Source organism: Trematomus bernacchii, unplaced genomic scaffold (assembly GCF_902827165.1).
Source record: "Trematomus bernacchii unplaced genomic scaffold, fTreBer1.1, whole genome shotgun sequence".
Classification (NCBI taxonomy): domain Eukaryota; kingdom Metazoa; phylum Chordata; class Actinopteri; order Perciformes; family Nototheniidae; genus Trematomus; species Trematomus bernacchii.
The window spans coordinates 12,527,234-12,552,972 of NW_022987739.1; the positions used below are offsets into that span (position 1 = coordinate 12,527,234).

The following is a 25,739-nucleotide window of genomic DNA, read 5'->3' on the forward strand; positions in this document are numbered from 1 at the left end:
ACGTTAACAAATAAGGAGTGAGAGTGACGCGTGACCAAAACCGGAAGCTGCATACACTCTGGCTCCGATTTTTACATAAAAATGAATAATTTTTTCAAAAGCACAGATACATTATTAACCTATGGATGAACAGTTGTAGCCTTTTTTTTCTTCGTTTTAATGCCATTGAACACGTCTTTTGATCTAATTGACAGCTACGGTGAGACGATCTGCCGTAAAAGCTCCGTAAAGGTACGTGTTGTGATGTCTGTGATTGCTTCCCCTGTCGCAAGTTCGGATCGCTCAGTGATGATACTATACCTATTATAATCTGTGGAGTCTCAGCTTTAATCGGATATATTGTATGTGTAGCTACGATAAGTAATAAGGGTATCTTTATCTTGAGTTGTGTGCTAAAGTGCGTTAGCATTTTTTCGCTTAGTGCTAATTCAGAGGCTTGGTATTACCCTTGTGTTTTGTTTTGGTAAAAATGGTTCATATCTTCAGTTAGCTGAGATTCTTCCTGTTAATCTGGTGCTACACATTAATAGTTTCATAAATGTTAAGAAGCCCTGAGACATTGTCTCGAAAAAAAAACGGTGGGAGGGGTCCAATGGGGGGAGCGTCGTCCTTAAGAGGTTAAAAGTTTCATGGCAATTCATCCAAAGGTTGTTGAGATTTTCTCTATCTGAAATTACCTAAAATGAAAAAAGATCTGAAGTCTGAACAGTGATTTGAGATCCTGCATTGCTTAGTGAAAAAAAAAACATGAACATTTAATAAACATTTTCCTAATAAGTAGATGATTCTGCACAGTAAAATATGTATGCAGTCTTCAATATAAGTCAATGTTGTGCTGTGGGGCAGTAAAATCATTTAAATTCATCTCACAGGGAGTCCGTCTTCACATCGAAGACCAGACCTTTCTTGTATATCAGCATGGCGATCTCATTGTCCAGCTGTTCGACATCTGTCATTTCTCCTTCTCTGGAGCTCCTCAGTGCCTCCTCTGTAGAGCCAGGACTCAGACACTCATCACTGGACCCTCCTAACATCCTTGAATCCCATCTCTCGTTGTCCTCGTCCTCATCAGTGTCTTCCTCCCACTCTCCAGCGAGAACAGCGCTCTCTTCTGCGTCTTCAGGGACAGACTTTACCTCTGGATGAAGCTGGAGCAGCGTCAGCTCATCCACCTCCTCCTTTCTCTCCATAAAACCCTGTTCACATTAGCAGAGGAATGTTGAATGTAAAAATTTAAATCCTATAATTATCTGATGAAGAGTGTAAAAGTAAATCTTTTGTTTGCTGCCCTGTTTGATTGCCATAAATAGTAAACAAACAGGACCTACACAAGCTCTGTGGTTCACACAGAACAATGGGAGTGAGTTTTTCCGATCACAATAGCAGTTGACACACTAAGTTACTGTAACCTGTCTTTACTATGACGGAGAAAATGATCATGGTTCTGCTTTCCGGTCAACATCACAGTTGGTGGTTTTTTCACATCGTCTTTCTACAGTTTCATGAGGGACTTTCCTTTGTTTTATCGAAACGTATAACGCATCCAGCAACACCAGCTGCCTCCCCATGCCTGTCTTTTACGCTTCTAAATACTAAGCTCTTCTCATCACAGTAGACGATAAAGTCGTACTCGGTTGTATTTAATATCAGTGTAAGTCATTAGCATAATGTTAAAACACCTTGCCCCAAGGCACTTGTAAACCTAAAAAACCGAAATGACCACAGATTAATTTGTCAAGCTTTCAGAAGGAGACAAAAGTCAACATCTGCTTAACAGCTGTAAATCTGTTAAAGAAATGTCTCTTACCTGACTCTCTGGTTGATAAGGGATGAAATCTGGAATAACAGGTGTCGGCACAGCAGGGAAGATGTTGTCTTTGATTCTAAGTGTTGGAAAAAAAGTTTAGAAAAAGATGAAACTTCGGATTTGAAGATTGCAAAAGTTCAAACAAACCAAATTCCTAAAGGCTGCTATGGCATTTACTCTGAAAATATGAGAGCGGGTAATAAACAAAAGCAGCACAGTTTGGCAAACTGTAGAATATTACAGGAGGGTTCACCTACCTCTTCAAGATGCAGGTGCACATTGTTGTGAGTATAACAAACAGAAACAGCAGGCAGAGCTTCCACAACACTAATTTAGGAGAAAAAATGAAAATGGTGTTTGCTCCCACATGTGTAAAAACGGCTACAGTGACCTGTATGTAACTAAAAATACAGAAATACAAGGCCGTTTTAATACCATTCACAGGCTTCTCTGGCAGCGTGTTGATAGTGACTGTGGCTTCAGGTCCTTCTCCTACTCGGGTCACTCCAACCAGGCTGACCCGGTATGTAGTTTCTTGCGTCAAGTTTCCGAGCCGGTATTTCATCACTGAGGCTGATATGTTATGGCACTCTGAAAAACGTTCAGAAAGGGACACACTGCTGACACTTAAACACACTTGGCTGTGATATTATAATGTTCCTTTTCTCACATGCTGTAAGCGTAAGTACGTTTGTTGTTCAATCAGAAGTATTACAATTGGTGAAGTATATTTAAAATACATAATCAAATAAATCTAAAGAAATATCTACTGATGAGTAAAAGGATAACCTTTGCGCTCATCCTGTGAACTGACTTTCACGCTGCACAGGCTGTAGTGTGTGAGGAAACCTCGCTGGTCTGTAGAGGGAATGGCTTTCCAAGACAAGTTAGTAGAATTGTGTGTTTCACTGAAAGCAATGAAGTCCTGAGGTTCTCTGAGGGGAGCTGCAGAGAAAAATAAAATGTTGGGTCAAAATGTTGGGTCAGTTGGGTCACCCAACATTTTGTGTCAGAAAAACCTATTTAATAAACTTAGCACTGCTTTATAACACTTCGATCTGCATTGGATCAGTGTCAGCATCATCCTGAGAATATCAAAATCTAATTTAAAGACACTTACCGCCCTCTTTTTGATAAAAGAGGCACATTTTATGTGTCCATGGTTTCCCATCAATGCATTTGTGTTCAAAGTACAGGTAGCGAACGTAGTCCTTAATGTCTGTATCAGAAACAGACCTTAGCCCTAAATCTGCATCTTGAAGCTCGAACCATTTAGGGCAAGTTTTCTTCTTTGGTTTTATATTCAGTAAGGTGTTGTCACAAACTACAGTGGGGAAAAGAAAAAAAAGCTTTAAAGATTAACTGAAAGATATATGATAAACTCACACACACACACACACACACACACACACACACACACACACACACACACACACACACACACACACACACACACACACACACACACACACACACACACACACACAGACACACACACACTTCGGCCTACTTTTTAACTCTGCAGCTGGTACGGCTGGTATTTGTAGGATTGCTGGTGGAGAACTTCCTGCTGCGTTTCTGCCGTTAACAAAGATTTTGACAGCAGAGTACGAGACAAAAGTAGTGTAATTAGTCTCAGTCGTGTTGATGCGATAATCTCTTATTTTCTTACAATTACAGCCATTGGAAGACTGTGTTTCATTCAGACTGTACATCTCGGCATGGGGCATCTTCTAAAGAGCAGAAGAGACAAACAGCAAAGTGAACCACTGAACAAGGTCACCATGATAAACTGTGAGTGGTACAAAGCAGCACCAGGTGAAACAGAGAAATCTAAGATGAAAAAGTGTAACAAACCCTGTTTAGAAACAGTCAAGAGAGTTTTATGTGCCAGGTTTCAACTCATTCAAACTGGTGAGGTTGAACAGTTTCTTTAAACTTTTAAAATAGTCACAAAATGTTTATCTCTATTTGGCAACATTTGTTTTATAAAATGACAAGACAACCTGAAGCTTAAATTCTACTCTAATAGTTCAACGCGGACCTTAAAGGTAGGGTAGGTAAGTTTGAGAAACCGGCTCGAGATACACTTTTTGTTATATTCCATGGAATGCTCTTAACATCCCGATAGCAATGAATATCTTAAGTGCTTTGACAAAAAATCCATTAAAAAATGTCATCTGTGGAAGCCGTAATACTGTAAAAAGTACGACCAATCATTTTAGCCGGCCCGGCTAAAATAACTGGCCTACCTGCCTGTCAGCCTTCCATCTGTGCACAAACTTATCTCGTGCCCTCATTGGTCATGTGCGCGTTCGTGTGTGTTGGAGGAGGGGCTCTGTAAGGAAGTGGCAGATTTTCTCCGGTTGTGTATTTTCAAATTCTAGCGATCTCGAGCTGGTTTCTCAAACTTATCTACCCTACCTTTAATGGTATATATAATTAATTTTGCACAATAACCTCAAGCGAAATGTAGTTCTTTGCAGTCAAATTAAAAAAATGTTATGGTGTTTTTTCTCTGCAGTAGAAAGGGTTTAACTGCGTACATTGTGAATATAAGGAATTTACTGTATCACATACATAATGTCAGGAATATACACAGCATTTTTATTTTTTATTAAATGCATCCCTATATTTGTATGTAGCCAGTGGCGCCTCAAGACGCTCTGGGGGCCCCAGGCAGAAGAGACATGCCACCCAACACATCAAGCACAACTGTAGTAAATATGTATTTTTCTAATCTCGACCCAGCATGAATGTATTGGTGTTGTTTCCGGACACTGGTTTACCTTCCACGTTAGCACCACCTTTCGAGTCCCATTTGAAAGGGTTATATTCATGGTTACTTCAGGTATTTGTTCCAGCTCTGCAATAAAAATACAAGATAGTGTTAATAAGGCTAGCATCTTAAGGTTGCATCTGCTCACATGTTTCCATCTACAAAGGTACAAATAAGGAGCATGTATGCATTTTGAAAAACAAATCTAGGGCGGGCAGCCTAATGTTCTTAGGGAGGTGTTTTATAGGTGTTGAAATACTCATAACAACCTGACTGCTATTAATAGATCAAATGCTCTGACAAAGAACAAAAAGGTCTGATATCTGTGGCTGTCACAGGACTTCAACCAACCTTCCTGTCTGCGTGTGTCATTGTGCGTCACCATAATCTTCCACACACTGCTAGCTTGATAGCTGTGAGTACTAACAATGGCCTTTTTCATTTTTCATAAAGATAATTCTGGGATATTGGCTTTGAAAGGGAGTCCTGAAAGGGAGTCCTGAAAGGGAGTCCTGAAAGGGAGTCCTGAAAGGGAGTCCTGAAAGGGAGTCCTGAAAGGAGCGCTGTCAGTGTTACAAATTGTTGTTCTTCGAGCAACTGTCATTGGAAAATAGTTAGCAAAACTGTTCTGGGTTTTTAGTTTAAATGATAAAAATTAGACTAACTCTTAATGGCTTCTTAAGGTTACCTAGCCACACTTTGTAACCCTGGATAATGTAATGTTAAGGGGTGGTAGAGAGGACTGATATTTCTAGGATAAATCATTGAGTTTGAGTTATCCAGTGACAGATATCAGTACATTTTCTCTGCTCTCAGTGAGTCTTTGTGATTTGTGAAGCCACACACTTTATCAATCAGAAGTCTTTAGCAAAACACTTGAAATCAGGGAGTTTACCTGCAGGAACAGTCACAACAGGAGACCAGTCGCTCCACAGTGGGTTTAGGGCCTTAGTGGACCGGTGTCTGATTTTAACCTGGTAAGCTGTATCCTTTAACAGATTCTCAACAAGCACATGGTCTGTTGGATTAAAACAAAAACAGAGATATTTAATGAGTTTGAAATGTACACATTTTCTATTCTCAATTCATTTATATTTAATATATTTATATTTGCTTCCTATCGTCAATAATACCACATGAAATCGTCAATAAATCGTCAATAAAACCACATGAAAGACCCAAAGCTAACAAAGAATAACACTAAACACTAAAAACCAAATATATATCTGTTCCTCTTCAACATACATGTAGCTCTCCATTGTTGCACTGTTAAATCCTCCTACTTTATGATGAACCAGGCAACTGCATTTTAGTTTGAGTGAATATCACATTCACTGCCGTGCTGCTGTAAACACACACTTGTTCATATTAGGAGAATATAATCCTCAGGAAATGCACAATTTCTTCTCAGTGACATCAATGTTTGACTGAGCATCACAGATAAGACACTGTTGGTTTTGATCTTTTTAAAGAATTTGTTGTGGGAAATAAATATGAACTTAAAAACACTTGAATTATAAAGATTGAAGAGACAACTCACGCATTGAAGTGTCACTGGTGGTATTTGTTGTTATCTGTAATAGCAATACGGTTAATAAGTTAAATGAATTGATTAGCAACAACCTCAGTTGTATTCAACTTTGGAAATAAAATCGTCCTTACTTTTCCCCATGAATCTGTGCGGTGTGCATCTCTGCGTAACAGGATTTCTGCTGCAGCTGGATGCTTCTCTGATGCCGTCCAGCTCAAGCTGAGGTTGTTTTTTAACCAGGACATGGAAATATGTTTTGGTGCTTCATACTTAACTGTTGAGGAAAAGCAAAAATAAATGTTTTGTGATGTTTGTTTATTTACAATTATTCATATAAACGTTTGTACTTTATCAATAGCAATAGCGGCAATAACAGTGTTTTAAACTCTCATGTTGTTGGGTGAAATAAGAGGATCTTCCAGTACCTGTGTGTGAGAGCACAACAGACGTGTTGGTGGACGCGCATCTGGAGTTTCCTATGTGAGCTTCAACCCAAATCTTGACAGAACGATTTTTAAGTCGTTTAAATGGTTTCTCGTTGATCTCAAACCAGGTCCTTGCAATGTTCCTGACTCTTACTTCACTGTGGGTAAACATATAGATCTAGTTAATTGAAAACGACATAAATACATCCCACATGTCCTCAGAGTTAGAAGATACATTTAATGAAGCCCTTAACATCAAACTATTTTTTACTTTAATACTTTCTCTAAACGCAGAGTTTATTTTATTTCTTGAGCATTCACTCCAGAAACTTTACTTGGAAACTGGGATTTTCCTCCAAAGCTTCCACCATCATCCCAGCTGATGTCCGAAACAGTGATCAGTACTGACTGCGAGGAGGGGGGAGACAAAAGTTTTGCACTCCAGTTTTACGATAATACAGCTAGACTTGTTTTGTCTAAAGGTAACAACATCCACCTACCAGTCCCTCGAAGACTAATCAATTCACATGTGATACATATTATTTGTTTGAACTGTATTTTGTATACTTTTAAACAGAGGCAGGCTACCTGTTACCCACTGTTCCAATATTTACACTAAGCTAAGCGTCTCCCAACTGTTGCCTTTTTTTTTTCAGTAGTGCGGTGTCAACCTCCTCATTTAACTATAAGCAAAAAAGCTTGACCAAAAGTGAGACAAATGTCATAAGTTTGCAGAAGTCTGCTGCCTTTGAGGGGTTTATTGTCGAGACAATATGGAGAGGATGGATTGGTGTTTATTAACTATCTTTTATTTGCCAGATCAATACGTACTCACACAATAATAACAAAAGGTCACCTTGGACAATTTTTGGTTGCGATGCTGTCACCATTTTTAAATATTGCAGCTCAAACACAGAACAATACTCACTCAATGTAAAGATCAAATTTCACATTGCTCTCAGTGGTGTTCTTCATGCTCCATTCACACCTGTAATCGGGAGCTTCAGCGGTTCTTCTGAAGCACTCAGGACTGGAAGGAGCATCACATGCTGACCCTCAGGAGAGACACATTTCAAATGATCTCATTTATTCATTTTAACATTTATTTGACTGAGCCTAGAAACCAACAAACACAGCAACAAACACATAAGAAGGTGGCGCTGCAGTTTTTATTCTATTAACCTTTTTCATATTCCAATTGTAAAGTTACCTCTTGATAACATTCTTTTAATTTCATCATGGTATTTCAATTCGACTGTGATAAAAAAAAAAATGATAATACACTTTACAGACAAGGTTAGAGGTTTGGACCAAACACTGAACCCTTTTTATTCTAAGCAGTCAAACTGAGTCAACCTCAACACTAAGAAATCCTTTTGACTTAGTTACTTCATATATATAAAAATAAATACCCAACCAATATGGGAATGATCAGTTTAGACAAAGAGATGCAATCTTTAAGCGGAAACCACATGGTATTGATAGGCTAACCAATATTTTGTGGCTGACATTCCACTCGTACTGATAAAGAAAATTCACTTTTGTATGTGTGCTTTTTATTCTGCGGTGTTTTAAGATGATCAGATAGAGGTTAACAGTAAATGATGTCCTTAGGTATGAGCAGATCATTTATTTACCTTTGCTGACCGTTGTAAAGAGTATCAACAGGATAATGTATTCGTGTAGTAAACTCCAGCTTTTCAAAGATTCCATATGGTATAGTCTAAAAAAAAGTCTTAAAGGCTCATTCTTCAGCATGTGAGAGCCCATGTATTCAACCTGCCTTCACGTAACTCACTTGTCTTTCTCAGAAATGTCAGACAAAGTTTCATGTTCCCCAGACTATATGAGCTGCAGCAAAAACCACGTGTCAGGGGCGGGGGGGAGGTTTGTGTTTGGCACACTGGCAGAAAAAAGTGACAAGTCTTTGAAGTTGTTTTTTTTCTTCTTTTAAAGTTACTTTGCCTACAATGGTTGCAGGTTCCATATCACTGTACATCTGTCTGTGTTTCTATGTCTGTCACTAACTGTTCTTTGGTCACATGAAGATGGATTTGTTTTGTGAGGTAAATATCAAGTTATAGGGTTTCACCTTCCCAAATTCAAAAGCACTCGGAGTTGGATGGAGGTTAATGAAAGGGGTTTCCCATCTTTTGTTTTTCTTAATCTGTTGACAAAATTGAGATGCCAACATTGTTCTACCCAGTGTTAGTCCTGCCAATGATCATTCTCCCCATTATCCCTCTTCCTAAATCTTCATTTATTCCCCCATTTCCCATTCATACAAAGTTCCAATTTCCAGAGAGGGGCCAAAGGACGTGGACGAACACAAGCTCAAAAGACAGTTTCAGCTAATTGAATTGGGATTTGAACATATGTATTGTTGGCTGAAACTACTGTATCTTTCGAGCTTGATTTTGTCCTGTAAATGATCGGTTTACCCGTATAACAAAATGTTTTGTTGACTTTTATCATAGACCTCTGAGGATCATTTGCCCTTCTCCAGTGCTCCTCTTGTACAGAAGTGAACTTTTCAAGATAAAAGTCATTTTGTATGAAACTGAAACGTTGTGTAAATAGGAAACGGGGAAAGGAATGAGGAAGTAAGAAGAGGGAAAATGCGGGAGAAAGATTGACGGTTGGACCAAGGCAAGCTAGAAATATAGTTTTAAAATAGTTGTACAATGATGGCATCCCAATTTAGTAACAAACTACAGCATCATTTAGATACATATATTTTCAAAAACATTACGTAAAATGAAGATAACAATTTTTATGAATGGATCACTGTCCTTCAAAACACACAGAGAATCAACATTCCACTGTGCATTCTTAAAATTGTATTTATTGCTTTCAGAATATAAGCCAAATATTATGCTTTTTATGGTCATCGAACTCCATGAAATAAACATAATCAACTGTCATTTTGTCCTACTACCACATACTTTCTAGTTAGCTAAAGCCTGATATGTCACAGAGCTTCATTGTTGTCAAGAGTATTTTAAATGAATCCCACACATACACCACCCTGCTGCTGTAAATACTCACAAGAGCACATGTGTCAAACTCAAGGCCCGGGGGCCAAATCAGGCCCTTGGTGGATTTAATTTCGGCCCGCAGGATAATTTCTAATTACTATTAGATCTGGCCCGCCGGTATATTGCACACACACCTTCACTCAATCCTGAGGATTTCCTCAGCTCAGAGCCTGACCCCAAACATTGATGAACTTGCCCCCAAGATGAGATACCAAGTATCTGCTTGAACTAGCATCACAGAGCAGCAAACTGAGTTTCAATGGATGTTTCCTTCTGCACTTTTTCTCTTGCGACAACAGGGCATGTTTGGAAGCTGTTGTTGGCCTGTGGAAAAATGTAATCATAAGAAATGTCTCCGGAAAAGCTGCAGATAGAGCCATAAGAAATGAATGCAACTGATTATTTAATGTTTAATGTTGTTTTTATAGGCAATAATTTAAGCTTTGTTAGTTCCAAGTTTAATATGTGCAATAAGTTCATTTCAATAAGTTTTGCAATAAACATTGAACCAGTCCGGCCCTCGACTAGTACCGATTTTTTTATTTTGGCCCACTGTGTATTTTAGTTTGACACCCCTGGGAGCATTGAATGTGAATTATTCCTACACTCAATATGGACCCACACAAATATTATATGTATCTTGTGCAAAAAATACAGTTAACTGCTCTTTATATGCAATTACTTAGCTTTTTCAAGAATTTAAACTATAACTAATATGTATGTGTAAATGTCAAATTTTGAGCAATAATACGTTACATTTCCTTACCATAAATAAGAAATGTTCAATGCACAGAGGAAAGGATTATTTCGCTTTATACGGTTCTCTTTGCAATCTGGCAACTGGTAACTACATTTTTATAGAGGTTGATGCCCTAAAAATGTCAGTAACACATCAAAATTAAATGAAAAGAGAAAATCCAGGCAGATGCACATGTTCCCCTTCTGCTACAAACCCCTTGGACTAACTACCTTCTTTTACATTACATTACATTGCATTTAGCTGACACTTTTATCCAAAGCGACTTACAATAAGTGCATTCGACCAGGAAGATACAAACTTGAAGAAAAAAGAATCATATAAGTACATCAGGTTTCATAGAGCCAAAACATTTCAAGTGCTACTCAACTGGCTTTAGATAAGCCAGTCCTTTATTAGAATATAAGTGCTTTGTTTAGAAATTCTTTTTTAGTAATTCTATCGCTCGAAGTGGAGTCGAAAGAGATGTGTTTTCAGTCTGCGCCGGAAGATGTGTAGGCTTTCTGCTGTCCTGATTTCAATGGGGAGCTCATTCCACCATTTTGAAGCCAGGATAGCAAACCCACGTGTTTTTGCAGATGGGAACTTGGGTCCCCCTCGCAGTGCTGGTGCAGCGAGCTTTCTTCCATCCTGATGGTCTACATGCAGCTCACTTAGTGGCGGACATAGAAACGCAGACACATTACAGTAGGTGTCTGAACTCTGTTGCTGTATTTTCCAGAGTCTCCTTCCGTTTGTCTTTGATGTAGATTCTGCAACAATTGTAGGCAAATTATTTGAAAAGAAGGTAAAGAAATTACAAAATTGGTTTGAAATGTCATCACTTTCAGGATAACTGTTGTGTGTGTCTGCAAATGCGTCAAACCCAAACCTTCCCCCGCCCCTGACACTTGTGGTTTTTGCTGCAGCTCATGAGGGACGTGAAACTTTGTCTGACATTTCTGAGAAAGACAAGTGAGTTACATTAAGGCAGGTTGAATACATGGGCTCCCACACGCAGGAGAATGAGCCTAAGAGACTTTTGACACAATATCATGGAAACTTTGAAACACTGGAGTTTACTACATGAATGCACTGTTGTGTGCTTGCTCTTTACAACGGTCGGCAAAGGTAGATACATGCTATTTATCTTTTCTTATCTTACTTTAGTTAAGTGACTTAATGATAGCATTTACTGTTAACCTTTTATCTGATCATATAAAAAGAAGACAGTGCAATGTTTTAGTCACACATATGAAAGTGAAAATCCTTAATCAATAAAAGTAAACTGTCACCCACAACATGTTGGTTAGCTTATCAGCATCTGGTGGTTTCCACCAACAGATTGTATCTGCAGGGTGCTGCTCTGTGCAGCCGTATTGAAGTGCTATCATAATAGTGTTGTCTAACATGGTTATACACATATTGTTGGGTTAGTTCTTTATAGGATGTACAAACTAAAATATAATTCCTCAGTTTTTAACTTGACTTCTCAGTTTGACAGATCAGCCTTAAGGGAGGAAGAGGTTCAGAGTTTAGACAAATTGCCAAACCTCTAACCTTGTCTGCATGGTGCAATAAAAAGAGCCTCACAGTATACCTGAAATAACAGGAGACAATACATTTGGAGTATCAATATATTAGGTTAAATAAAATAAGAAAACAGCCTCTGTTTTATTTCTAGACTCAGTAAAATAAATGTTAAAATGGATAAATGAGATCATTTGAAATGTGTCTCTCCTGAGGGTCAGCATGTGAGGCTCCTTCCAGTCCTGAGTGCTTCAGAAGAACCACTGAAGCTGACGAATACAAGTGTGAATGGAGCATGAATAAAACCACTGAGAGCGATGTGAGATTTGATCTTTACATGAACAATGTGTGAGTATTGTTCTTTGTTTGAGCTGCAATATTTTAAAGTTGACATCTACTTAACCAACAACGTTGTTCAAGCTTTCTTGATTAGATGAGAAGATTGATATAACTGTGATGTCTTTACATTTAACACCGAGCCAGGAAATGGTTATTTAGCGTTATTTAAGGATAACAATTAACCTGGCTTGTTTTTAAAAAATCTTAAGGGAAACAATTTGGATGTCAAGTGGTCCTTCAGTCTAATGGTATACGGACATGTAAAAGGTTTTTCTTCTATTTTCAATCCATTCAATAAAGCCACAGAAACAAAAATGCGCCCAAGAAGACATCGATAATAATCACCAAGGATGAGCTTGGAATCGTAGAGGAAGAATATGTCATTAGGGTTGAAGCTCACATAGGAAACTCCAGATGCGCGTCCACCAACACGTCTGTTGTGCTCTCACACACAGGTACTGGAAGATCCTCTTATTTCACCCAACAACATGAGAGTTTAAAACACTGTTATTGCCGCTATTGCTATTGATAAGGTACAAACGTTTATATGAATAATTGTAAATAAACAAACATCACAAAACATTTATTTTTGCTTTTCCTCCACAGTAAAGTATGAAGCACCAAAACATATTTCCATGTCCTGGTTAAAAAACAACCTCAGCTTGAGCTGGACGGCATCAGAGAAGCATCCAGCTGCAGCAGAAATCCTGTTACGCAGAGATGCACACTGCACAGATTCATGGGGAAAAGTAAGGACGATTTTATTTCCAAAGTTGAATACAACTGAGGTTGTTGCTAATGAATTCATTTAACTTATTAACCGTATTGCTATTACAGATAACAACAAATACCACCAGTGACACTTCAATGCGTGAGTTGTCTCTTCAATCTTTATAATTCAAGTGTTTTTAAGTTCATATTTATTTCCCACAACAAATTCTTTAAAAAGATCAAAACCAACAGTGTCTTATCTGTGATGCTCAGTCAAACATTGATGTCACTGAGAAGAAATTGTGCATTTCCTGAGGATTATATTCTGTGTCCTAATATGAACAAGTGTGTGTTTACAGCAGCACGGCAGTGAATGTGATATTCACTCAAACTAAAATGCAGTTGCCTGGTTCATCATAAAGTAGGAGGATTTAACAGTGCAATAATGGAGAGCTACATGTATGTTGAAGAGGAACAGATATATCAGAGTACGGAAACAGGTTTTGGTTTCTAGTGTTTGGTTTTATTCATTGTTAGCTTTGGTCCTTTCATGTGGTTTGTTGACGATAGGAAACAAATAATACATTAACATGAAAAGTAATGAATTAAGAGTAGAACATGTTTAAATATCCAATTCATGAAATGTCTCTGTTTTTGTTTTAATCCAACAGACCATGTGCTTGTTGAGAATCTGTTAAAGGATACAGCTTACCAGGTTCAAATCAGACACCGGTCCACTAAGGCCCTAAACCCACTGTGGAGCGACTGGTCTCCTGTTGTGATTGTTCCTGCAGGTAAACTCCCTGATTTCAAGTGTTTTGCTAAAGACTTCTGATTGATAAAGTGTGTGGCTTCACAAATCACAAAGACTCACTGAGAGCAGAGAAAATGTACTGATATCTGTCACTGGATAACTCAAACTCAATGATTTATCCTAGAAATATCAGTCCTCTCTACCACCCCTTAACATTACATTATCCAGGGTTACAAAGTGTGGCTAGGTAACCTTAAGAAGCCATTAAGAGTTAGTCTGATTTTTATCATTTAACCTAAAAACCCAGAACAGTTTTGCTAACTAATTTTCCAATGACAGTTGCTCGAAGAACAACAATTTGTAACACTGACAGCGCTCCTTTCAGGACTCCCTTTCAGGACTCCCTTTCAGGACTCCCTTTCAGGACTCCCTTTCAGGACTCCCTTTCAGGACTCCCTTTCAGGACTCCCTTTCAAAGCCAATATCCCAGAATTATCTTTATGAAAAATGAAAATGGCCATTGTTAGTACTCACAGCTATCAAGCTAGCAGTGTGTGGAAGATTATGGTGACGCACAATGACACGCGCAGACAGGAAGGTTGGTTGAAGTCCTGTGACAGCCACAGATATCAGACCTTTTTGTTCTTTGTCAGAGCATTTGATCTATTAATAGCAGTCAGGTTGTTATGAGTATTTCAACACCTATAAAACACCTCCCTAAGAACATTAGGCTGCCCACCCTAGATTTGTTTTTCAAAATGCATACATGCTCCTTATTTGTACCTTTGTAGATGGAAACATGTGAGCAGATGCAACCTTAAGATACTAGCCTTATTAACACTATCTTGTATTTTTATTGCAGAGCTGGAACAAATACCTGAAGTAACCATGAATATAACCCTTTCAAATGGGACTCGAAAGGTGGTGCTAACGTGGAAGGTAAACCAGTGTCCGGAAACAACACCAATACATTCATGCTGGGTCGAGATTAGAAAAATACATATTTACTACAGTTGTGCTTGATGTGTTGGGTGGCATGTCTCTTCTGCCTGGGACCCCCAGAGCGTCTTGGGGCGCCACTGACTACATACAAATATAGGGATGCATTTAATAAAAAATAAAAATGCTGTGTATATTCCTGACATTATGTATGTAATACAGTAAATTCCTTATATTCACAATGTACGCAGTTAAACTCTTTCTACCGCAAAGAAAAAAAACATAAAAATGTTTTAATTTGACTGCAAAGAACCAAATTGCCCTTGAGGTTATTGTGCAAAATTAATTATATATACCATTAAGGTCCGCGTTGAACTATTAGAGTATAATTTAAGCTTCAGGTTGTCTTGTCATTTTATAAAACAAATGTTGCCAAATAGAGATAAACATTTTGTGACTATTTTAAAAGTTTAAAGAAACTGTTCAACCTCACCAGTTTGAATGAGTTGAAACCTGGCACATAAAACTCTCTTGACTGTTTCTAAACAGGGTTTGTTACACTTTTTCATCTTAGATTTCTCTGTTTCACCTGGTGCTGCTTTGTACCACTCACAGTTTATCATGGTGACCTTGTTCAGTGGTTCACTTTGCTGTTTGTCTCTTCTGCTCTTTAGAAGATGCCCCATGCCGAGAATTACAGTCTGAATGACACACAGTCTTCCAATGGCTGTAATTGTACGAAGAAAAGCATCACCACGAATGAGACTAAATATACTACTTTTGTCTCATACTCTGCCGTCAACATCTCTGTAATCGGAAGAAACGCAGCAGGAAGTTCTCCACAAGCAATCCTACAAATACCAGCCGCAGCTGCAGAGTTAAAAAGTAGGCCGAAGTGTGTGTGTATGTGTGTGTGTGTGTGTGTGTGTGTGTGTGTGTGTGTGTGTGTGTGTGTGTGTGTGTGTGTGTGTGTGTGTGTGTGTGTGTGTCTGTGCCTGAGTGTCACATATCAAGTATGTTTATCCTTCAGTCGACCAACAGCTAATATTTATTTTCTTCACGGCAGTTTGTGACAATTCATCGGATGTGCTTAAAAAATTAGAGAAGAAAACATTCGTTGAGTTGTACGAGCTTCAAGATGGAGATTCAAGGCCTGAAAATGTGACGCACTTAACAGCAAAGAGTACGAAGAAAGAAAGGAAGAAAGAAAGAATGGGTTAGTTCTGTCGAAAGACTACAGAAAGAAAAACAAGACTAAATCGTTTTCATTCAACAAATGTTTATCAGTGGTTTTTCTCCAAAAATCTTATTTTGTATATTTGATGTTGTGACTCACTATAAGAACTATTTTCTGTGCCAGGAAACTATAAATCTGTTTGTGTTACAGACATAAAGGACTACGTTCGCTACCTTTACTTTAAACACAAATGTGTTGGCCGGAAACTACAAACAGTAACAATGTGCATCTATTATGGAAAAGAGGATGGTAAGTTTGTTTAAATTAGATTTAAATACAATAATACAGTATACGTCCAGGATTTCACACAAATCACAAAAAGAGGTCCCCCTTGATGTCCCTAAATAAATAAATAAAACATAATAAAGTGTCTTATAAGATAAGGTTTCCTCATAATTAAACACCATATTGGCTACCATTCATGTACAGTCCAACGCTGATTTACACTTTAAGAGATGCTATAATCCCACTGGTATTTACATCAGGTATTGCCCATTCATGATAATCCTTACTCCTCATCTCATGTGTGCAACATCAGATACATTATTGTATGTGCATGTTATCATGACTGAGAAAACAGTTATTTACCTGTCTAATGTTGCCAGCATGCAGTGTATTTATGAGATATGATTCTGACACTGATCCAGGTTAGGCTGGTGATCAAGTTTCAGTAAGCACAGCTAAGTTTATTAATTAAGGAACTTTGACCAAACATTTTCTTTTTCTCTGCAGCTCCCCAGAGAGAACCAAAGGACTTCAGTGCTTTCAATGAAACACACACTTCTACTGACTTGTCTTGGAAAGCCATTCCCTCTGCAGACCAGCGAGGTTTCCTCACACACTACAGCCTGTGCAGCGTGAAAGTCAGTTCACAAGATGAGCGCAAAGGTTGGAAACATCGTTTTACTCATCTGTAGATTTTCAAGTAAACAATTAGATTTACTTGATTATGTATTTGTATGTATATTTGACCTACTTTTGATTGAACAACAAACTCACTTTCACAGCCAAGTGTGTTTAAGTGTCAGCAGTGTGTCCCTTTCTGAACGTTTTCCCACATCTCATTTCATCAGAGTGCCATAACATATCAGCCTCAGTGATGAAATATAGGCTGGGAAACTTGACGCAAGGTACTACATACCGGGTCAGCCTGGTTGGAGTGACCCGAGTAGGAAAAGGACCTGAAGCCACAGTCACTATCAACACGCCGCCAGAGAAGCCTGTGAACGGTATGAAAACTAAGCTGTAGTTTTGTATTTTTTACATACAGGTCACTGTAGCCGTTTTTACACATGTGGGAGCAAACACAATTTTCATTTTCTCTCCAAAATTAGTGTTGTGGAGTCTCTGCCTGCTGATTCTGTTTTTTTTACTCACAACATTGTGCACCTGCATCTTGAAGAGGTAGGTGAAGCCTCGTGTAAATATTCTACAGTTTGAGATGAAAATATTAATAAACCTAACAAATTATACAGACAGACTTAAAGCTGATTCAAACTCAGACTAACACATACTCCGGTTGTTCTGGCAATTGTTTTTGTGACCATATAGCAAATTGATGGTTTAAGTTGGTGAAGGCAATCTGTACTGGTTTTATTATATGTCCACTCAGTTTTTCAGAATATGTCCTATTTTGTTTTGTTTTTAACCCTCTTCTCACACTTAGAATCAAAGAAAACATCTTCCCTGCTGTTCCGACACCTATTATTCCAGATTTCATACCTTTTCAACCAGAGAGTCAGGTAAGAGACAGTTCTTTACGGGTTTGCAGCTGTTTCTTCTAAAACCAGTTGAATCTTCAGTTAGTTCCAGTTTCTCTAAAAGATGGGCCATTTCTTACTATTATGTTGTAAAATGCTGTCTTGTTTGTTTGAGTTAATTGCGCAACTATCTCACACTAAATATGGTATACATTTTAATGTGTTCACTTTTTGTGAGTGGAATAACTTAAATTCATTGTAAATGTATTAAACTTAAACCGATGTTTTGATTTTATACTTGCATATTATTTATGCTATTAATAAGGCAGCGATCTAAGAATATGCCTTTTACACTCTGTTCATATGACAATACTAGAGTTTAAAATCCAAAATTCAACATTCCTCTGCTAATTTGAACAGGATTTTCTGGAGAGAAAGGAGGAGGTGGATGAGCTGACACTGCTCCAGCTACATCCAGAAGGAAAGTCTGTCCCTGAGGACGCAGAGGAGAGCGCTGTCTTCGCTGGAGAATGGGAGGAAGACACTGATGAGGACGAGGACAACGAGAGATGGGATTCAAGGATGTCAGGAGGATCCAGTGATGAGTGTCTGAGTCCCGGCTCTACAGGGGAGGCACTGAGGAGCTCCAGAGAAGGAGAAATTACAGATGTGGAACAGCTGGACAATGAGATCGCCATGCTGATATACAAGAAAGGTCTGGTCTTCGATGTGAAGAGGGACTCCCTGTGAGATTAATTGAACTGTTCTTACAGCACAACATTGCACAAATGGGCTTTATCAAGGGTTGACATACTGTATTTGTTGACTTTCTCTGGAGACCTGACAAATACTTTTATCTGAAGAATTATTATGCAGGAAATATTTTTTTTCAATGAACATTTTTCAGCGTGCCTGTATATGAAAAGTTGAGCATTTATCAGTCACAGGTTTTGTCAATACACATTGTCAATACATCTTGTCCAATGGTAGAGAGCAAATCCTGGTTCAGACTTTTAGGATTTTGGCATTTGTTTTGCATATTCCCAATAAAACAAGTATTATTGCCAAAAAACCTTATTCAGTTACTAAAGGACTGAACGCAACTAAAATGTTGAGGTACTGGTTCTGTACTCACTGACTGCTCATAAATACTTCTACTCAGACCACCTTCTTCTAAAAACTGAAATTGTACATGTTGCAATGTGAGGTGCAAGTGATAAAACGGAGAGGGTTTTCTTTAAAAAAAAAGACAGGCATTTTATTTCTTAGCCTGCCACAAAGACATTATTTTAAAGAAACTGCTTGTTCACCAGCAAGGAAAAAAATGCCACACCGAATTCCCAGTCACATTTATAGCAGATTACCCGCCTTCCAAATTCAACCTGGCCAATCAGGTCATGACTCTGAAAAGGGTGAGTGAAGAGTTAAATACAGAAATAAACACTGTTCTCTACATTTAACAAAATCCTTAAGGCCAAAGTAAGTTCATCATTTATCAATACCAATATTACAGCTTCAAAAACAACAAGGTCTGCTTAAAACTGATAGTTTTTAAGCTAATTGAGACACATCAAATCACACATTTTCTGACCGATCACATCCAAGACTCCGCCTACTCATACGGCACATATAAGGAGGCGTGATCCCCTTTGAGCACTGGCACGAGATGGTAGGTCCATACTTGCCAACCCTCCCGATTTTCGCGGGAGACTCCCGATTTCATTGCCCTCTCCCGGTTTCCTCCCGGGGTCATATTTCTCCCGCATTTCTCCCGATTTCTGACAAAATCAGATTTACTCAGGACTGTTTCCACTCTGACTTTAATACAGCTACACCATTGTTTGGTTTCCATGGTAGCGTAGCGCGCGCAACTGAAAGTCTGAGAGGGTGAGGAAGATAGTCACAGCAAACAGAACAAGAATCGACAATTCTACCCTCTGCTCACTCCTTTCCTGTAAAATACAGGTCCAGCCCACACATATGGTGCTACAGGCCGCAAGGCAGTGCACTTACAACTACAATAAGCATGTTAATGTTAATCTAATACAGCTCCGGCGATCCACTAGCACCGCCCCCCACCGAATCTGTGGATATTGCATCGACCGACCAAGAAGCACGTCTCCGTGGAGAGGACGCGCTCAGAAAGAGAGATATTCTCTACAAACACCGGGTGAGATCGCTCCTCTGGGACACGCCGGTCCTGTGTTTCCTTTTTTTGTGTGGATTATAGCCTGAATAGGCCTACAAACATTTCTCTTTTTGCCGCCGACGGGCGCAGGAGCAATGAACAATAATGGCCTGGATTAGGCAGTAAAGACAATTTTGGTGTATCGCAGAGTGGACTGTTTAATTTTGTTTGTATTTGTTTGGCTGGAAAATTGTCAATATAATGGATCAATGCATGAAATCTGACTCTGTTTATTTTGTTTAAGGAGTATATTGGGCGTTAACAATTCTGGTTTGCCTTTTATAATATTATTTCATTCAAGAACCCCTTGTGCGTTTAATTAACACAGCTATTTTTGATAGTTGATCGTTACAGATGGCTACTGGCCATGCTACAGCAGTGAGCAGCAGAGGTGGGGAGAGGTGGGGCTATCGTTATTTTTTCAGGAAATATTCGTATAGAGGCGATTACACGGACTCGTTTGACCCCCCAGAGAGTTTCGTTTGCAAATCTATCCACCTTGGGACCCGTTAACGTTTGTGGGGTCCGTTTCTATCGGCCTCATGTAAATAATAGGGCTATACGCAAGAGAAACTATGCAGATACAAGCCGTTTTGTCCTCGTGTAAACGGCACCTTAGATGCATTATATATTAATTTGCCTATGTAAATTGGTATTATAACTTTAAATGAAATAAAGACAATTTTGAAGAAATAGTTAAGCCAAATGTTAGTGAGGGAGTGTGTGCGCTTCCTCACAGTACAATTTAGAATTATTGAATGATTCAGATTAATAATTAAACATGTAATCAACAAATAATCATACATAGGCCTATTATAGTTTAAGATAAAGTTTGCAGATCTTTTTCTAAAATGATATCTGACAGTCCAATACTTTTTATACTTTTGCGTAGGCTAGGTCAAATTGTAGGATTGAAGGACTTGTAATAGTATTTCAACAATGTTATGCAGGGTTGCCAACTCTCACGCATCTGGCGTGTGACACACGCGTTCACTCTCAATCTCACGCTCTCACGCTGCCCAAACTATTATCACGCCAAAAACAAGAATACGAAGACTAGAAACGGTTTTGAAAACTTTTGTCACGTAGTGATCGTCTTCTCAATAGAACATCTTTGATAATGTCTTCTGGCCAATCAGAATCACGATAACGGCGTGGTGTTGTTGCAGGAAGTCCCGACAGAAAATACTTTTGCGGTAGTACATCTCTATAGAGTGGCGAAGTCCCTCCCCTTCCGGTTGAGCCCCATGGGACCTTATTTCGGAAAAGTTATGCATTGAAGTCAATGGAGAGAGAAAGATTATCTTTCGATCCCAATTGAATTGTGCCACGAATTACACATATGATGTTTGTCAATTTAAAAGATAATTTTGCAAGTAAAAAAAAAAAAAATGTGCCGTAAAACTGTGAAGTAACACATTTGTTTGTGTGAAACGCTAAATGAACTACATCTCTGGTCAACCACACACGTCACCAAGATGGCCGTCACTACTGTCTTGTCAACAAACGATTGACTATCACCACAATGAAACACGTCCTGAAGAATGTCATGCAAAGCTGCCTGCCTGCCTTCCTTTGATTCTCTCTGAACTGCCTGGTCGTTTTAATGTTTAATGTCAACCATTTGTGCAGATAGCATGAAGTAGAAAAGATCGCCGATGCTAACGTTAGCGTTAGCATTTCTCCCCCGGAATTAAATGGTGTATTATAGAATGATCACACCGGTGACAGTACTATTCAAAGGGTTCACGAAATATGACTACTACTCTTACTGTTTGACATTTTGGGTTACTTAATGTTACTTCATGTTAAGGCTAATAAAAATGACAAGGCTGTAATGCTAACTAACGTGCTAACTACTAGCTAGGTAGCTAACTTGATCAAGCCACTCCTGGTCGTTTCATCAGACGGGAAGCAAAAGAACGAGCAAGACCCATTGCTGGTATAATAACAACCTGGTACTAAGCACACAGGCATCTTGTTAAAGTTATCTTATCTTAGCCAGCGCCATATAGATAGATTATATCTATATTGCGCTGATCTTAGGTATCTGAATGGTGGAGGTAAACAATTGTGACATCACTTACGCGACTCTGGGATTTGTAGTCTTTCTAGTTACGTATTTTTCATAGTCTTATATTTCAACAGTTTTACGACAAACTGTGACTTTTTTTACATGGAAATGATTTTTTAAGTTTGACAAACATCATATGTGTAATTCATGGCACAATTCAAACGGGATCGAAAGATAAGTTTTCTCTCCCCATTGACTTCAATGCATAATTTTTCCGAAATAAGGTCCCATACCCCGGAAGTAAGTGGGAGGGACTTCGCCACTCTATAGAGTGGCGAAGTCCCTCCCCTTCCGGTGGACCTCCATGGGACCTTATTTCGGGAAAAATTATGTATTGAAGTCAATGGAGAGAGAAAGATTATCTTTCGATCCCGTTTGAATTGTGCCACGAATTACAAATATGATGTTTGTCAATTTTAAAAGATAATTTTGCAAGTCAAAAAAAAAAAAATGTGTCGTAAAACTGTGAAGTAACACATTTGTTTGTGTGAAACGCTCAATGAACTACATCTCTGGTCAACAACACACGTCACCAAGATGGCCGTCACTACTGTCTTGTCAACAAAACGATTGACTACCCTCACTATCACCACAATGAAACACGTCCTGAAGAATGTCATGCAAAGCTGCCTGCCTGCCTTCCTTTGATTCTCTCTGAACTGCCTGGTCGTTTTAATGTTTAATGTCAACCATTTGTGCAGATAGCATGAAGTAGAAAAGATCGCTAGCGTTAGCGTTAGCATTTCTCCCCCGGGCTTAAATTGTGTATTATAGAATGACCACACCGGTGACAGTACTCTTCAAAGGGTTCACGAAATATGACTACTACTCTTACTGTTTAACATTTTGGGTTACTTAATGTTACTTCATGTTAAGGCTAATACAAATGACAAGGCTGTAATGCTAACTAACGTGCTAGCTACTAGCTAGGTAGCTAACTTGATCAAGCCACTCCTGGTCCTTTCATCAGACGGGAAGCAAAAGAACGAGCAAGACCCATTGCTGGTATGATAACAACCTGGTACTAAGCACACAGGCATCTTTTTAAAGTTATCTTATCTTAGCCAGCGCCATATAGATAGATTATATCTATATGGCGTTATCTTATCTTAGCTATCTCTATTTTAGTGGAGGAAAACAATTGTGACATCACTTACGCGACTCTGGGATTTGTAGTCTTTCTAGTTGCGTATTTTTCATAGTCTTATATTTCAACAGTTTTACGACAAACTGTGACTTTTTTGACATGGAAATGATTGACAAACATCATATGTGTAATTCATGGCACAATTCAAATGGGATCGAAAGATACGTTTTCTCTCTCCATTGACTTCAATACATTATTTTTCCGAAATAAGGTCCCATGGGGCGGAAGTAGATGGGCGTGACTTCGCCACTCTATAGAGAGAGAAAACTTATGCATCTTTGCACCACATTGACATGATAAGCTGCAACAATCACATTTAAATTAAATAAGTGGAGGTGGAGTGTGACTGTGTGTACGTACCATTTGACGATTGACCAGACGATGTGGACCCCATCTGCAAAGCAAAACAAGTTGATCTTACAAACACTTCCTAACATGTAAACAACGCTCTGTATGAACGTGTGAAGCAGAGTGTTAGCCCACCTTGGGGGAGCGTGTCTGGGGTAAGTTGACGGAGTGTTTCAGCCTTTTGACGGCCTCAGTGATGGCCTGGGTCTCCGTCTCGTCCAGAGCACAGCACAGGTTCTTCAGAGTCTGCACCACCCGCTCCACCGTCTTATACTGGGTGCTCTGAATATAGAGATACACGTTGGTCAGAGGTAGGAAGTAGCGGAGTACAAATACCTCGTTACTGTACTTAAGTACATTCCACTACTTATTTTTCTGATCACTTTTTACTTCTACTTCTTACATTTTGAACACAAATACCTGTACTTTCTACTTCTTACATTTTGAACACAAATACCTGTACTTTCTACTTCTTACATTTTCCAAACAGGCTGGTTACTTTAGTTTGAATGTGTGTTTGGTGGCGTGATCATTATTATTTAGAGTCATTGCGTGCCTATTGATTTGAACACGATCCGTGTATCCATCATTTCCTGGTCTTCTCTAAAGAAGAGGGACCAATGAAAACGTTGTCATGTTGCCGTTGTTCAGCATGGAAACATTCATTAGCTAACAATGACATTATTGTTCTATTAATATAAAGGGAGGTCAGGTACTCTTTAAAACAGCTGGTAGTTATGGGTACTTTTTACTTAAGTACATTTCAAAGCCCTCTTTACTTTTACTTAAGAAGTTTTACCAGAGTATTTCAAACACGAGTATCTGTACTTCTACTTGAGTAAAGGATGGAGGTGTGTGGCGCAGTGGATAAGTGCATTGGTGTTCGGATCAGGGGAGCACAGGTTCAAACCCCACTGCAGTCAGCATGTCGTTGTGTCCCTGAGACACTTCACCCCAAAGTGCTCCTGTGGGGATTGCCCACAGTATTGAGTATGTAAGCTTTGGATAAAAGCGTCTAACAAGTGACATGTAATGATTCAAAAAGCTTTTGAATATTGAATAACAAACCAATGTGGTTTACTTGTTATCCACAGTTTAGCTGCTAAATGTTTTTTAGCAATGCTTTTCTTTGTGCTCCACATATATCTAAATGTATAAAGTGTGTTTTCACCTCCGTTCCCTCCTGTTTGCTGCAGTATGGCAGCAGCGGTCAGGATGGACCGGGCACAGGGTGTGGAGCTGCCTACTCTCAGCGGGGGGGAACTGAACGTGGAAACTGTGTTTCTCTGAGGGATCCTCCATGTAGTCTGAGAAGCCTTCTGAGGAAACAAGGTCAAACTATTTAGGATAATACAAGGAACAATGTTTAGGCAGTAAATAGAATTTCAATTACATTTCTACTTAAATGTGCAAAAATATTAGAACATCAGTCTTTGTGGCATGCAGGTAATCAACTGTTTAAGCTTTTACCATTAACATGTAGAATGAATGTTGCAAATTACTTGAAATTAGAGCAACTACAATCTATTGTTTACCTCAGAGTAGCCACAGAGGTCCAGCTAGCATGCTAATTGCTAACGTTATATTATCGTTTTAGGGGAAAACTAGTTTCTAATCCTGAGAGAAACACCTCGCCTGAAACACACGATTAGTGCCATGAGTTAGTGAAGCAAATTACAGAACATTGCACACTTATTCACAAGTCAAAACGTGTTCATAGCGGGCATGGATGAGAATAGCTAGCTAGCTAGATGTTATTAGCCAGTATGTATAAGAGGAAACGTGAGGTGGAGAAGAAGGAAAGGGGGGAAGGAGAAAGCGGGCCTGGTTTGGTCCGGCCTGCTTAAACCGTGCTACGTGCTGCAGTGGAAAAGCGCCATAAGTGTGTTGCTGAACTTAGAGGAAAAATGCAGAAAAGTTAAATTAATTAAAATTATAATTGTTAAAGCTCAAATGCATTGCACTGACTTTGTTGGAAAACTTGAAAGTGAAATGTAAATCTGCATTAGCACTAATTATAGAAAAAAGACAAGTCACTCCAACTTAGCTGAAGTCACAAAGACTAAAATTAGATTTTCCATGTCGCGCAAAAACAAATCCGTCCAAATAACACGTGTCAGTTCATGTGACTTGATTACATTCCTTTCCAATTAGCCAGTTAGCAAACAACACCAAACAAACTCCAAATCAGGGACATGTTGCCATAGGCGGATTTTGCGGGGGGTCAGGGGGGCATTGCCCCCCCTAGTGGCTGAAATATGTTACAGCATTACTATGTCGAAAACTGTTCCAATACAAATATTTCGTATATCAATATTTTAATAAGGTAGGACCAGAGATGGGGTCGTTACTAAAAAAAAGTAATATATTGCATATTACATATTACTTTAAAAAAAAGTAATATATTACACTACTTCGTTACTCTCTAAATAAAGTAACTCGTTACTTTACTCGTT

At 38.8% G+C, this 25,739-nt stretch overlaps 2 protein-coding genes and 1 long non-coding RNA gene across 8 annotated transcripts; 1 reads left to right on the forward strand and 2 right to left on the reverse strand.

Annotated features, from left to right (window-relative positions):
- Positions 1-557: 557 nt before the first annotated feature.
- LOC117495267 (interleukin-6 receptor subunit beta-like) lies at positions 558-8,340 on the reverse strand. Of its 5 annotated transcripts, none has more exons than XM_034146424.1 (14): positions 8,180-8,340; positions 7,471-7,591; positions 6,543-6,700; positions 6,249-6,391; positions 6,127-6,160; positions 5,482-5,604; positions 4,597-4,673; positions 3,318-3,540; positions 2,928-3,131; positions 2,597-2,752; positions 2,243-2,398; positions 2,065-2,134; positions 1,808-1,883; positions 558-1,196 (listed from the first exon to the last, which is right to left on the reverse strand). In XM_034146424.1, the coding sequence occupies exons 1-14, from the start codon at positions 8,310-8,312 to the stop codon at positions 867-869; spliced, it is 2,004 nt and encodes a 667-aa protein (XP_034002315.1). In that variant the 5' UTR covers positions 8,313-8,340; the 3' UTR covers positions 558-866. The 5 variants fall into 5 exon arrangements, with proteins under 5 accessions (XP_034002315.1, XP_034002318.1, XP_034002316.1 ...); XM_034146427.1 differs by having other exon boundaries at positions 6,543-6,695; positions 7,471-7,597; XM_034146425.1 differs by having other exon boundaries at positions 3,480-3,540; positions 7,471-7,597.
- Positions 8,341-11,286: 2,946 nt separating this feature from the next.
- Positions 11,287-19,266, forward strand: LOC117495234. Of its 2 annotated transcripts, none has more exons than XM_034146384.1 (15): positions 11,287-11,447; positions 12,062-12,194; positions 12,486-12,640; positions 12,792-12,934; positions 13,023-13,056; positions 13,568-13,690; positions 14,513-14,589; positions 15,264-15,474; positions 15,656-15,805; positions 15,977-16,075; positions 16,559-16,714; positions 16,900-17,055; positions 17,161-17,230; positions 17,493-17,568; positions 17,947-19,266. In XM_034146384.1, the coding sequence occupies exons 1-15, from the start codon at positions 11,372-11,374 to the stop codon at positions 18,274-18,276; spliced, it is 1,989 nt and encodes a 662-aa protein (XP_034002275.1). In that variant the 5' UTR covers positions 11,287-11,371; the 3' UTR covers positions 18,277-19,266. The 2 variants fall into 2 exon arrangements, with proteins under 2 accessions (XP_034002275.1, XP_034002276.1); XM_034146385.1 differs by having other exon boundaries at positions 12,068-12,194.
- Positions 19,267-23,223: 3,957 nt separating this feature from the next.
- On the reverse strand, positions 23,224-24,512 carry LOC117496142. The gene is made up of 3 exons (XR_004557242.1): positions 24,455-24,512; positions 23,419-23,565; positions 23,224-23,329 (listed from the first exon to the last, which is right to left on the reverse strand). It is a non-coding gene; the product is annotated as an uncharacterized LOC117496142 (long non-coding RNA).
- Positions 24,513-25,739: the final 1,227 nt, after the last annotated feature.